This window comes from Taudactylus pleione, unplaced genomic scaffold (genome assembly GCF_031769625.1).
Source record: "Taudactylus pleione unplaced genomic scaffold, aTauple2 ptg000302l, whole genome shotgun sequence".
In the NCBI taxonomy this organism is placed as follows: Eukaryota; Metazoa; Chordata; class Amphibia; order Anura; family Myobatrachidae; genus Taudactylus; species Taudactylus pleione.
In genome coordinates, this window is record NW_028284703.1 from 9,588,491 (window position 1) to 9,603,391 (window position 14,901).

A 14,901-nucleotide genomic window follows, 5' to 3' on the forward strand; every position below is an offset into this window, starting at 1 on the left:
TAATGAGCAGAGGTGCTTTGATATACCCCTTGGAGCTCTGTATGTTTTGTGTACTGTAAAATTCTTACCCTCCCTACCCCCCTCTCCCCTAAAATCAAGTGACATGCCAACAGCTGTGAACCAGTGTGTGTGACTGGCAGATGTGTTTTGTGCCCTCCAGGGAGATTTTGAAAATGAGATAATGATCTGTAGGACAGCTAACAAAAATGTCAGATGAATGCTTAAAATGAAGTTACTACTTAAAAGGAAAAAAAAAACTAAATAAAGTCAACCTATACGGGATAGATACTTTAAGCTGGGTGGAAAGCTGTCACAAGCTCACACTGTTACACAGCCACCTGGAGCCTAAAAAAATAGTCAACTAATTGTGACGGTATGCAGCTTCTTCTATAGATATTCTGCATTAAGTATAGATTATGCATTTTATGGCTCTCTAAAAAAGGTACTACAGGTACATTTTTGTCTTTAAGAACCCAAAAGAATATCCTTTGTTTACTAAAATAGTAAATTCCACATTAAGAATTGCTTTCTTCTTTACTGTTATTTTAAAGGAAAACTACTATTCAAAACATGTGGCTCAGACTTGGTTGTGGCTCGGACTCACCTCTTCATCCTCTGCGAGCTGCAGCTGCTTAGCAATGGCCGCATCATCCAGCGTAGAGTCATTTGTGCTTCTGCGTGGCTAAAAAAAAAAAAAAAAAAAAAAGTATCTTCTTTAGGACTATAGAAGGAATCAGTATGTTATACCACCGGCTGCAAATCCCGACAGCTGATGTCCGGCAGGGGTGAAGATCCCGAAGCTGAAAAAGATAAGTATTTACTAACCCTATTCTACCCCCTAACCCTCCTTTAGGGGTGCCTAACCCCAACCTCCCCCCTTAGTGCCTAACCCCCCCCCTCTATGTGCCTAAACCTAACATCCCCCCTTAGTGCCTAACCTTAACCCCCCCCCCTTCCCTCTTTGTGCCTAAACCTAACCTCCACTCCCTGAAGCCTAAACTCAAGTCTCCAGGGGGGTGCCTAAACCTAACCTCTCCCCGGGGTGCCTAACCCCCCCTTCCCCTAGCCTAACCCTCCTGGGGGCTGTCTAACCCTAAGTCCCCCCGGGAACCGCTAACCTAACCCCCCCGCGCGGCTGTCTGCGCCCGGCTTACCTTACATCGGTATTCCGGGTGTCGGGCTCCCGGCGTAGGTCTAATGACGGGCATCAGGATTTCGACGCCTGTCATTAGTTCCTTGCCGGGATTAGTGTCGGGAAGCCGGCGGTTGGCATTGCAACCGTCAGCATCCCCTATAGAACATAAGTGTTCTACAATAGATCATGTCAACCAAGCAAAAAAACCACCACATCACAGAAGACCCAGTGATTATTAAAAAATATATATATATTGCGTATTAGGAGGAATAAAAATACCCCCTACAACATATACAGACACACACACATATTACAGATGAACATATATGATATAAAACACAGCTATATAATAGCATAGTAACTAATGAGACTGACTTACTTGTTCCTTTTTGCTTTCCACAAGCTTCTTATTAGATCGTTTAACACTGTCAACCCCAAAATAATCTTCCATTGATGTACAGAGCCGCCGTTCGGGGGTCTTGGCTTTAGTTGGCACAAGGGTTTTCGCTGTGATCAGAGGCTTTATGGGGGTAGAAACAGCTGAAGTTCCATTTTCTTTGGGTTTCTTGGGCTTTTTCAAGTAAGCAAAGTCTTCTTCATCTTAAAGCAGAAGAGACAGATCTGACGTAAAAGGTAGCATCCAACCGGATAAGAGATTACAGAGCAACAAATATAACATCAACTGTCGTCAGGCAAGGAAATGCATGTAGTAAGACAAAATTATGACACATCAGTTAGAACAAAAAAGGGTCAAATGTCTGTAGGCAATAAAATAGTTGAGCAAAAAACTGGAATAGGGGTGCCAAATTGTACAATCCAAAATAAAGATTTAAGGCAGGGGTCTTCAACCTTGGCCCTCCAGCTGCTGTGGAACTACACATCCCAGCATGCACTGCCACATTTTTGATATAACAGCATGCTAAAACTATGGCAGTGCATGCTGGGATGTGTAGTTCAACAGCAACTGGAGGGCCAAGGTTGAAGACCCCTGCTTTAAGGTTTAGATTTAGAATGCAGATAGTACAGATGTGTCCACATACATCTTACCTCCATGCGCTACAAGTCGCACTAAACAATGTGCGAGTGTTGTGCGACTCGGTAACGCTGAGCATCTTTTCATGCAACTTATTACCTACAAATGTGTCCTATTTACAAAGTGATGCAATTAGGACGCAGAAACAACCTCTGCGAATTATAATGATATACGGCATGCCTATATTCTATGTGTGACTGTATCTGCGAAATGCTACATTACAGCGTGCATCCTATTTGCATCGCAAAGCGGCTGTAACACTAAATACATTTTCCTGCAATGAAAGTACAGATGTGTACACATACATCTAGCGTTCCCGCTAGGCTGTTTTAGCGGGGCGCGGCGCTCTGCCCTACTTCTAGAAGGCAAAAAGCACCCTGCCCTCCAGAAGGAGCGCAAAAGCGCCCTGTCCTCACAGCCTGCGGGTGCCGTCTTCACCCGCAGGACGCAGTGTCCCGCGGGTGGAGAAATGTGCGGTGACCCGGTCTGCAACGCTTGGGAGCTGCCCGGTGTGTCCGTAAGTGCCGGACACACCCCCAAGTATGCCGAAAAGGGGACGCGTCTTATAGACACGCACCCCTTTTTATGGCCACACCCCCTTTTTGGGGCGCGCGCGCACAAAGTTGCCCTCTCTAGCTCCGGCGCCCTGCCTGCCGCCGGAGCTAGAGTGAACACTCTACATCTTACTACTTTGCGTGTCAAACAGCCCTTCTAGTCGCACCATGCCGTAGCATAACTCTGTAGCGCCGAGCGTCATTTCATGCAACTTTTTACCTTCAAATGCATCTTTTTCGCAAAACGATGCGAATAGGACACACAAGTGGCTTCTGCTGAGTAAAACGACATGCAGCATGCCTATAGTCTGTGTGTGACTGCGGCTGTATCTGCCGGCAAAATGCTACGTTTGAAACCAAACAAAGCCCCCTTCTGGATTCCTGTCTGAAGCCCATTGTTACTTAGCAGCAGTTTGGAAGAATTTCTTCAAATATAGTTTTTCAAAATCATTTAATCGCCCCCCTCCCAAAATAAACACATGAAAGCCTAAACCATTAGTAGATAACCAGATGATCCATGTAAACACCAAAGGCCAAGGGTTTACAAAGCAATGATTCAGGAGCAAATCTGTCAAACCAAGGAAGCCTGGCACAGTATCTTTCCAGGAGCTCGGGAGATGGACATTGATCAAAACTTCAAAAATATAGGTGCTAGATGTACGCTATTAGGCACTTTTCCTTTAAGCTGCCAGGGGTTATAGAAAGGCCAAATCCTGTTTTAGCAGGTAAACCAACACTCCGTCACATTTAATTATTACTGTTAATGTAATCAGATAAACTTATTTATTCCCAAGAAACCAAGACGACAGTATGCTGCTGGGAACACGCAGGGCACGGAGCGGCTTCAGTACAAATAAACACCTCCTTTCTTTCCTTCCTTCTTCAGAGCGGATTATGTGTTTTCTAGCAATCACTTCAAGTGTTGTGTTCCTACAAAATTTGATTTCAACCGTTGAGGCAAACATTATTTCCAGCCAAACAGAATTACGATAATGCATTAAGCAATATTGCGAAGAGCAGATCAAAAGCAAACAAAAAGCAAAATATTATCCCCATCAATCTGATCATTAATACTGTGCATGACACCTTACTATATGACTCATGGCGGACTGATGGATGAACACTATCCCCGGGCTTTACACCTTGCACTGCTATATTACAGCTGGCAGACATGAATAGCGCTACAGGCTGACACTCGCAGATGAGCGATCTTTTAATACAAGACACTATGTTGCTTTTAAAACAAATAAAAACTGTGCCAAGATGATATAATTTTGATAGAGGTCCCGATTGCTAGCTGATATTAAGTATGTAAAATAGGAAGAAACACACGTGCAGATAAAACAGCAATGCCTTTATAATAGTGATAGGAAAAAGGAAAGAAGTTTTTAAAATGTATTTTTGTCTTCTATGTCACAGTTACATGTCATTCTTTCATGGAAAGAGAATACAAATTCGGTCTCATTTTTCACCATGGTCTGGCTCAATATTATCTTTTGGGGATTTTATATGGACCTTCAGGGGGCAATTCAATTAGTTTGGGTGCCCAATGCTCCCGTCTAAAGTGACAGTAACCATTGAATTGTTGCACGACAGCCCGGTGCTGGCTACAACGGCCACATGCTCGTGCCCGAATGCACGGGATTAGCAGCGTAAAGCGGTTTCTCCCACTCTCAGTGCCGGGCGCGCTGCAGATAAAATGCGCCCTGCGTCGCACCGAGCCCCAAAGCCCTACTTTAGGCAGATTTCTGCTTGCACTGGAAATTTTAGATAAGTGCGGCCTCTGCGCTAAGCGGCCAAAACAAATCAATAGCTTCCTTATTCGTGCTTTATGTATTGAATTACAAAAGCATTAAATACCGAACACGTCTGTTTAATCATATAGTAGCATCAGTATTGTGTTGTGTTACACGGTAAGCAGCATGATGCATTTTACAGTCTTTAAAAAAAATTCTAATCACTTGATCCTTACCAAAATCACATCAATACACCTAAAAACTTGTACGCTAATGCTGGCTGCCCTAAAATGCAATTTATGCGAATTTGCATTTACTGGTGTATTAGTGTTGTAGAATTTACTAAGACTCAGTGTGTACAGGCATGGCTAATACATTCATTTAAGCTACTACTATACCATGAATGAATAACGCACTAGTGCACAACATCCAGAAGGTGATTCGTCAGAAGTTAGATGTTTTCAAGTCTGTGAAAGACAATATTATCGGGATAATCTTCATATGCCAAAAAATAAATCAATCACACTATACACGCACCCTCAAGTCAACAGCTGCCTATGGCCACAAAGGTCATTATTTCTCATCTTCAATGTAGTTGTCCTCAAACTACACCTGATGCAATCTGTAAGAGTACGGCTTCTAATGTGATGTAAGCCTAATGCTGGGCATACACTATACAATGATCTGTCAGATATCTGTCCAATCTGGCTGGCTGAAATGAAAACCTGGTAATGTATGAGAGCAAATGATATTGAAATAGGTTTAGTATTCCTTTAATGCATATAAATGCAAAATCACGATGCTACTATGCTTTCTATTATGTATACTGGCAGTTACAGTCAGCAGATAACCAGTGAAATATATTATACTTCATGAAGGCCTTCCAGTTCTCATCCTTATTCTCTACTACATGCTCCTTCCTCCCTGTGTACCCCATGTGTGCCTGCCCCTCCCCTTTAGAATGTAAGCTCTCACGAGCAGGGCCCTCTTCCCTCATGTGCTTTTCCTTACTTATACCTTCATCTACTTCTTACTACTCACAAGTGGCAACTAACATTTGGTTGCTGACTCCCTGCTGCTTATTTTGAGTGTAATATTCGCTAATGCAGCAATGTGTATAAACCATGTCCTTGTCGTGGATTGTATCGTACTATAAGTCACTGGTTATTTGTTATGTACTTTGTAAGGCGCTGTGAACACTTGTGGCGCCATATAAATAAAGGATAATAATAATAGCACAACCCAAATACTCTGTGCTACTGTGATCATTCCAGTAGTATGATAGACTAATATAACCATCACAGGCAAGCAGGGGATAGAGGCTGTATAGAATAGTGCTTTCAGCACAGTCAATCACACCTTAAAAGTATTATTTTGGAATAAGAAGTCCATTAGTTCCTCAATTTTGTGCATTCTCCTGACCATGCATAGTGATATATTGCAATTTGTAGTACTAGCTCACGAATCACACACACTTTGTTAATAGTGGACTATGATGACACACAATTAACTTCTGATATGGTAGTAAACTAACCTGGATGGCTACAGTGATTTGTGCTCCTCCAGTTTTATGATACATATCATCTACATATTGCCCTGTGCTGTATAATCACATAATGTACTCCAAGCAAATCAGGCGGATTTCCAGATTACACACGCATGAGATTGTCCATAGCAGACCACCCTGAGGTATACATGGGGAGAGCAAACTGATTGCAGCATCCTGGAGAGAAAGGAACCCAGGGGTCAGTGCTGCAGGGCAGTAACACTGTGCTGATTGGGTAATTCCACCAATGCCAAATCCCTATAGAACACATTTTCTTTCCTAAAGTATCGGATGTAATAAGTATAAGATGGAAGTCCACACCTCCAGTAATACTCAAGCAGGGTAGGAAATGAGACTAAAACCCCTTTCAGACATACGACCCGGGAAATTTCCTGCTCAGACCCGGGAATTTATCCTGTGCAAAATCCCGGGTATTTGGTCGAGATCCCCCCTTTCACACTACAGTGTCTACCCGGGAAATTCCCAGGTAGACCCCTTTCAGACATAAGAAGGGATTTTTAGATTACCTGCTTCTTCTCTGTCGTCTGCCCATCCTAGCCTATCCCCTCTCCGGCTGCCGCTGATGAGGTCATCAAAATGCAGCAGGCCAATTCAGTCATTTTTATTTTATTGTATTAATAAATTATTTGTTTTATTCCCTGTTTGCCAGCCAACCAACCCCCCAAATGGGGAGGCGATAGGAACCCCCTTCCGTAAATATACTGCCCTGGTGGTACAGCGGGAGTGCGGGCGGCCCGCTGTGGCAGAGATCTGTTGGCGGTCTCCAGCGCTGGCGGGTGTCCCCAGAGTCTGGCTGGGGTCCTCTGTGTCACGATCTACAGCGACACAGCCACCGGAGCAGGGGGTGGTGAACGGCAGCGCTGAGCGTCCTATAGGACGCTTTGCGCTGCCCACTCAATGTAAAATCTGCTTGGTGCAGCTCGGGAGTAAATTGCCGGGTAGCACCATTCAGACATAACCAGGGTAATTTCCCGGGAAATTCCCTGGTCGATTGAAGGGTCGGCTACCCGGGTAGGTATCTTTCAGACATATGCGGCAACCCGGAAATTTGGCTGAGGCAGGCCAAATTCCCGGGATTCTCGGCATGTCTGAAAGGACTAGTGCTCAACTTGCTACTTTATACAGTAAGAACAGAAAAGTTTAAAGAAGCATTTATTTTTCTAGGAATCAGATCTCCTGAAAGAACTAAAATAACTTTAAATAATGTAAAGATGAAAGAAAAACAAGTTTGTTGGGCAAAAAGCTAACCTGAAAATAGTTTTAAATGCACTTTTGAATTAGAAAATAATTCTTCTAGCCACAGAACAAAGTTGGATTTCCATTAAAGGCTGCCCTGTAAGCCATAGACACACAAAAGTCATCACACTAAAGAAAAACAGTCATTTCACCAGGACAACTTGTTATCCCAAATTACAGGGGAGACACACAGCGATGGCTACGTGCTTCTGTAAGAGCTGTTCTCCATATTAGCGTCAACTGACAATGTTGTTTTAGTATTGTGTATGTGGGCATCACGGATGGCACAGCATTCTTCCCCCACCCAATCCAGGACTTAAGCTGGATACACACCTTGGTGATCACTCGGCTGATCAGGTAAATGCTCCTGATCAGCAGAGTACAGTGTTCCCAGCTTGACCCCCCCTGTGAGCCCCGTACACACAGTGCTAGAAATAGCTCAGTGAGTACAGGCCTATAAGAGTTCGGAAAGTCAGTCGGAAAAATATTAAACAGCACATAAGATGCGACCTCCTGATCCAGACCACTGCAGGTGCGTTACATGCAGTTTATCGCCTTATGCTCCTGCATACACACCTATACATGATCGCCTGACATTGGGTGATTGAGACGAAGATTGTATAAGGATGCACCCTGCTTTAGTCCGGCTGAGACCTCTTTCGATTAGTTCCCAGCCTTGTGCCTTCATTGTGTCCCCTGCAGTATGACACCCACTGGCGGGAAATCAGTTGTCCCTGCACCCAGTGCACAAGCTGATCTCAGAACAGGCCATCCACGATTATTAGATAAACATACTGTATAAAGGAGACACCCCTCTGCATAGATACACAGAGGGGAATTCAATTAGGAGGCAAAGTTTTCAGACATCCGACTTTTCGCTTCATTCGCCTGTTTCAGAGGCGAATTTATTCCGTGCTCGTCCCCGCTTTTCGCCTAATTCAATTGCAAAACAGGCGAAAACGGAAATAGGCAAATACGGAACAGGCGAAAAGTACTGAAAGAATTGGGGAAATCAGTCTGTACCCCAGAAAAAGATATATTAACATAGGGAATCACTATAGATGTGTACTAATAGCCCTAATAAGACTATTTTGGGTACTTAAGTTGTGCAAATTGCTTGCTATTAGCGTCTTTGTAAAAGTGATGAAGAATGGCATAAAGCTGTATTTTTTGATGAGAATAAGTAGTCCTGTCAAATTTGGGGTACTTGAAAATGGGTGCTAGCATGTTTTTATGTCTCTAAAGTGAACTTTTTAAAAACATGAAAAATCCACCTGCTGCATGCACCTGCAATCCCAAAAACACCTGACCCATACTTGGGGACCCCCAAGAAGTCTATTTCGTTACTATTTATGTTTATCCCAGCACTTTTTACATTTTCAACCCAAAAATGACATGTCTTTTTTGGTGTGTTCTTAGGTTTTTGTGTTTTTTGCAGATTTGTCCTTTGGGGGGGGGCTGTCCCAAGGGGTCTGAGTTGTTTCCCCACGTTTGCACCCTAAAATAAAGATTTTGCATTTCTTTTCACCAGCTATTGATTGGAGAATCATTTTTGGAGAATTGTTTCCACTTAGGCGAAATTGTCCTGGAATTGAATTTGGCGAATTTTTTTAGGCAAAATTTTCTCAAAAAAAAAAAAAAACAGACGAATATGGCTTTTCGCCTCTAATTGAATATGGCCCACAGTGTGAGATAAAGTTACGTATCCAAGGTGAAAAAAATGGAACCAATGCAAAAATTTAACCTTTGGTGGTGTTGCCCATAGCAACCAAATTCTGTCTATCATTTCTATATACTCGAGTATAAGCCGAGTTTTTCAGCACATTTTTTGTGCTGAAAAAGTACCCCCTCGGCTTATACTCGAGTGAAGTGTAGCGCTGACCGGACGGAGTTCGGACAGCGCTACACAGCACAAACACACAGCCGCCGGAGCCAGCAGCTGTGTTTGTTGTAATCAGCAGCCGCTGAGAGTCTGACAGACTCTCAGCGGCTGCTGCTGCTCCCACTGCGGGAGCCATCTTCCAGCTCCCACAGTGGGTAATGGGAGAAACGTCATGACGTCTCTCCCATGCAAAGCGGCCGGAGGAGCTGTTAGCGGCGGGACCAGGAGCGGAAGTTTCAGGTAAGTGATTTTTTTTTTTTATTCTTATTACGTCTCTCTCTACTGGGGGATTGGGGGGGGGGGGGGGCGGGGACTACAGGGGGCGATTACTACAAGGAGCACTACCAGGGGGCGATTACTACAGGGGGCACTAAAAGGGGGGATTACCACTGGAGGTACTACCAGGGGGGGATTGCTACTGGGGGCACTGAAAGGGGGGATTACCACTGGGGGATTACTACTGGGGGCACTGAAAGGGGGGATTACCACTGGGAGCACTACCAGGGGGGATTACTACTGGGGGCACAACCAGGGGGAAGTACTACTGGGGGCACTACCAGCTGCTGCATATCCCACCCTAGGCTTATACTCGAGTCAATAAGTTTTCCCAGTTTTTTGTGGTAAAAGTAGGTACCTCGGCTTATATTCGGGTCGACTTATACTCGAGTATATATGGTAATCTAATTTGTTGCTATGGGCAACACCACCACTTGCTTGTTTTAGTAGCTTTAGTAATTCTATCCCCAGGTCTCTCAAACGTTTTAGAATGTACGTTGCCACTTGGCCCTACCAAGCACTTTGTGCCAGTTTATAAGAGTCTGCTGGCATGTAGATCATAATAGCACGTGTGTATTCATATGTTGTCTGTTCAAATGACTGCTTACTATGTAGTTACATGTGGATGACCAATCTAGTTTAACCTGGGTGATTGCCAAACCTAAAAGACAAATTGATTATTATCATCATCATCATCATTTATTTATATGGCGCCACAAGTGTTCCGCAGCGCCTTATATAGTACATAAACAATAAGTAACCAGTGACTTACAGTACAATACAAAGCAGGACATGGACATGTATAATAAACATTGCTATATTAGCGACCTTTACGCCCACATAAGCAGCCAAGTGTTGGTTGCCCTAGTGGGGAGTAAGAGACCAATTAAATTACAGTAGGGAGAAGCACAAGAAGGTAGAGGACCCTGCTCGAAAGAGCTTACATTCTTTAAGGGAGGGGCAGACAAACAGGAGCGACACAGATGGGGTAGGCGGGGAGGAGGGAAGATGTAGCAGCAAGTTAGGATGAGAGCTGGAAGGCTTTAATGAAGCAGTGGGTCTTATCAGCTCGTTTGAAAGATTGTAGAGAGGTGCAGAGTCTGATGGGGAGAGGGAGGGAATTCCAAAGGTGAGGAGCAGCACGGGCAAAATCTTGGAGGCGGGAGTGGGAGGAAGTAACCAATTAGCATGAAAGGCGGCATGTATTATGTGAACGAAGAGTGCGGACAGAAGAGTGTATTATAAAAAGATAATAAAGGTTTTGGGAGTTTGCCGTATATATTCAATTATATTGTGACCCCTGGATGCCCCAGTAAAGTGGACAAAAAGTTCCCAAGACATTATACAAAATGTGCATAAATACATATTAGCGCAACTTTAGAATAAAATATAACCAATTACAGTAGTTGCTCCAGGAGAAATCACCACAAGAAAAGAGGGAACAGGCTAGCTGCATGGAAACACCGTCAGCTGTGTACAAAAATCAGCAGCCCGGAGCTACCGGAGGTGCAGCATATAGCCATACTTACTCGCCCGGACTTGCAGAGTTAAAATCAACCCTACAATGTGAACCAACCGTCCAGGATTTAAACTGTCCTAATCCGGGTGGGGTAACCATTATTGTTCTTTAAAGCACTACCCTTACTTTTTGGTAAAACAAGCCACTTGTGAACAATCTGATGTAAATAAATAAAACATTACCTGGATAAGAAAAGACTGACACAAAATCCCGACATGATAGAAACAGAACATGACCAAAAAATACAATATTGCCCGCTATAGCCTTAACCTATGGTTAGAGACCAGTAACCTTGAGCTACTAATTCAACAAAACATTCACCTCCCTCCACTGCCAGACAACCTTGACCAATGCCTGGCTGTCAGCGAATAGGTGTATCAAGATTAACCCTATGAACCATTCCCGCACTGACAGCATTCACGCTTGGAGTGTACCACGGAACAATGTAGTAAAACGAAGGGAACCGTGCAAGTACCAGGCAATGGGTTGTACCACATTTATATTAGCGTATGGTATAACACGGACATCATACATGGCAAACTGCAGTGAAAAGGTGGATTTGTACATATCAACTGACACTATACAAGCACTGAATAGATGCATGTCAATATAGTTTACATATTAAATAATTACAAGCTTGAAAATGAGACGTTTTGGGGTCAATTCAATTAGGTGCGAGTAGGTTCCTGAGAGCCATTTTCACAACAAATTCACAATGTGAATTCCAATTGCAATTCAAAGTCACATTGATTTTCCCAGCAAATGTGCGTATTTTTGTGCATACCCCTCCCCCGAGCAGGTGAAAAGGTAGGATTTTAAGGTAGCAATGTCAGGACACAGTGCATGAGTAATCCTGCGCTTGGAGGGGTTTAAATGCATTATTTAGGTAATAAAGACATGTCAGTTTTCAGGTGAATTTCTTTAAAATGCTTAATAATGGGTTAAATAATGTGAGACAGGTATGTGGAGGTGTAAGTGATGTGGGACAGGTATGTAGAGGTGTACATGAAGTAGGACAGGTATGTGGAGGTGTACATGAAGTAGGACAGGTATGTGGAGGTGTAAATGATGTAGGACAGGTATGCGGAGGTGTAAATGATGTGGGACAAGTATGTGGAGGTGTAAATGATGTGGGGCAGGTATGTGGAGGTGTAAATGATGTGGGACAGGTATGTAGAGGTGTACATGAAGTAGGACAGGTATGTGGAGGTGTAAATGATGTAGGACAGGTATGCGGAGGTGTAAATGATGTGGGACAAGTATGCGGAGGTGTAAATGATGTGGGGCAGGTATGCGGAGGTGTAAATGATGTGGGACAGGTATGCGGAGGTGTAAATGATGTGGGACAGGTATGTGGAGGTGTTGTATTGATGGGAGAGGTGTTTTGAACTTGCAGATGAGAGATTAAGTATTTATTTAAACTTTTTACAAACTTGTATAAAAACACTGAAAAACTACTATACAGACATTTTTTCTGAACCCCAAAATGCTGGAAAGACTTTAATTTGATGTAAAACACTGGCTTGCTATAATTTTTTTTGTCAATTAATAAAAGAAAAAAGAAAAAGCACAAAACAGCCATTTGACACCATTTAAGAACCACCAGTACTGTCCTTATGGCCACCAACAGCCTTCTATATAGTCCTGCTATCTCAGTTGCCAGTTTTGGGGTGTTGCCCTTTTATAGAGAAGTCGTATACCCTCCCCGCGACTACAGTTAATTAGCATTTCTAATTGAATCTCGGATTTCTCAGATGCGTGTATTCGTGCTATGTCTGCGAGTTTCATGAAACAAATTTGCATTCTCAAACTTGCACTTAATTGATTTGACACCTTTGTTTCAACATTTAAAAATTCACACAAAGGATAAAGTACATCCCTTAAACTGTAAATGTAGCTATGTGGAATTATGGTCTGTAAACTGCTTTAGAAACAATGATCAGTCTTCCCAAAGCAACATGCTGTAATTTCAGGGGATAAATAATCTATGTTAGTAAGCACGGTTTCATGTAAAAAGAAAAAAATAAATAAAAAATCAGCGGAGAAAAAGCCAATAGATCAGTTATAGTGGCATAAAACATATACAAGATGCTACTGTACATATATACACCCAATAATAAAAAATAAGTCCCGAGATCATTATCCTTAGTGATTCCTAAAGCGATCACGTCATAGTTAATTAGGGAAACGTGAGAAAATATGAGATATGGTAAGAACTTACCCTTGTTATCTCTATTTCTACGAAGTCCATAGGGTTCCACAGGATACCTTGGGTATAGGTGTGATGTCAGTCGCAGGGCACCAAAGAGTTAAGCTTTCAGCCTCCCAGGATGCACTAGGTCCCCCTCCTATACCCCGAACCCGGGCCAAGGCACCTCAGTTAGTTACCAAGCCATAGGCCGGAGGAGGAGAAGGAAGAGAGAGAACAAAGATCTGGACACATACAAGAATCACATTCTCATCAGAGGGAGACGGAAAACCGGTGACCAGAGCAAAGCCCATCTGCAGCACAGGTGCGACAGGGCGGGAGTCCTGTGGAACCCTATGGACTTCGTAGAAATAGAGATAACAAGGGCAAGTTCTTACCATATCTCATATTTTCTACTTCAGGGTCCATAGGGTATCCACAGGATACCTTGGGGATGTCCCAAAGCAGTATCCTTTAAGGGTGGGGACGCTCCTGTGCAGAAAGGAGAATCCGCCGCCCGAAGGAAGCATCCTGAGAGGCGAAGGTGTCAAACCTGTAATACCTCACGAAGGTATGGACAGAAGACCACGTAGCAGCCTTGCAGATCTGAACTGCCGAGGCACCACGTCGAGCTGCCCACGAAGGACCCACAGACCTAGTGGAATGAGCCTTCAGAGAAGGAGGGACCGGTAGGCCTTCATGAAGATAAGCTTCAGAAATAGCCATACGGATCCAGGCTGCCAAAGTTTGCTTTGAAGCAGGCCAACCCTTTTTACAGAAGCCATAGAGGACAACAAAGCGTCCGACTTCCTAAACGAAGAAGTGCGGTCAACATAAGTCCTTAAGGCCCGCACAACATCCAAAGAGGCCTCACCCACGGAAAGACCCGGTGAGTTAAAGGCCGGAACAACTATTTCCTCGTTAACATGAAACTGGGAAACAACTTTGGGAAGAAACTCGGGCCGAGTGCGGAGCACTGCCCTGTTCCCATGAAAAACCAAGAAAGGGGGTCTACAAGAAAGAGCCCCTAACTCAGAAACACGTCTGGCTGAAGCAACGGCCAGAAGGAAAACAGTCTTAGCTGTTAGCCATTTAATATCCACTGAGCCCAGTGGTTCAAACGGCGGTCCTTGGAGAGCCCTCAGGACCACAGCCAAATCCCAAGGCGCCACAGGTGGAACAAAGGGCGGCTGAATACGGAGAACACCTTGCATAAAGGTGCGCACATCCGGGATTGTAGCAATCCTACGGTGAAACCAGACAGATAGGGCCGAAACCTGTACCTTCAAAGAAGCAAGGCGAAGCCCATGATCTAGTCCCGCTTGCAGGAAGGCGAGAATCCGAGACAGACGAAACTCCCGCGGTGCATAACCTCTCGGTCGACACCACTGGAAGAACGTATGCCACACGCGATGGTATATCCTCGCGGAAGACGGTTTCCGAGCTCGTAACATGGTACGCACCACAGAGCTGGAAAACCCCCGGGACCTCAGCATGGCCGTCTCAACAGCCACGCCGCCAAAGACAGCCGAGTCAGGTCCGGGTGAAGATAAGGACCCTGAGACAGAAGGTCCGGTCGTAGCGGCAACCGCAGAGGACTGTCCACAGACAGACCCTGAAGGTCTGAGAACCAGTGCCGTCTGGGCCACGCGGGAGCTATCAACAGGAGCGTCCCTCCTTCCTGTTTGAATTTCCGGATTACCCGTGGAAGAAGGGAGACCGGAGGGAACAGGTATGCGAACCTGAACGTCCACCGGACGGACAGAGCATCCACC

At 44.3% G+C, this 14,901-nt stretch overlaps 1 protein-coding gene across 1 annotated transcript in view; it reads right to left on the minus strand.

Moving 5' to 3' along the window:
- Positions 1 to 14,901, minus strand: part of RFC1 (replication factor C subunit 1) — an 85,366-nt gene that overhangs the window by 45,349 nt on the left and 25,116 nt on the right. Inside the window, exons 5-6 of the mRNA XM_088482986.1 lie at positions 1,515 to 1,735; positions 605 to 682 (exon numbers count right to left, since the gene is read on the minus strand). Of these exons, the coding sequence (XP_088339112.1) occupies positions 605 to 682; positions 1,515 to 1,735 (299 nt within the window). The remainder of the gene's footprint in view (positions 1 to 604; positions 683 to 1,514; positions 1,736 to 14,901) is intronic.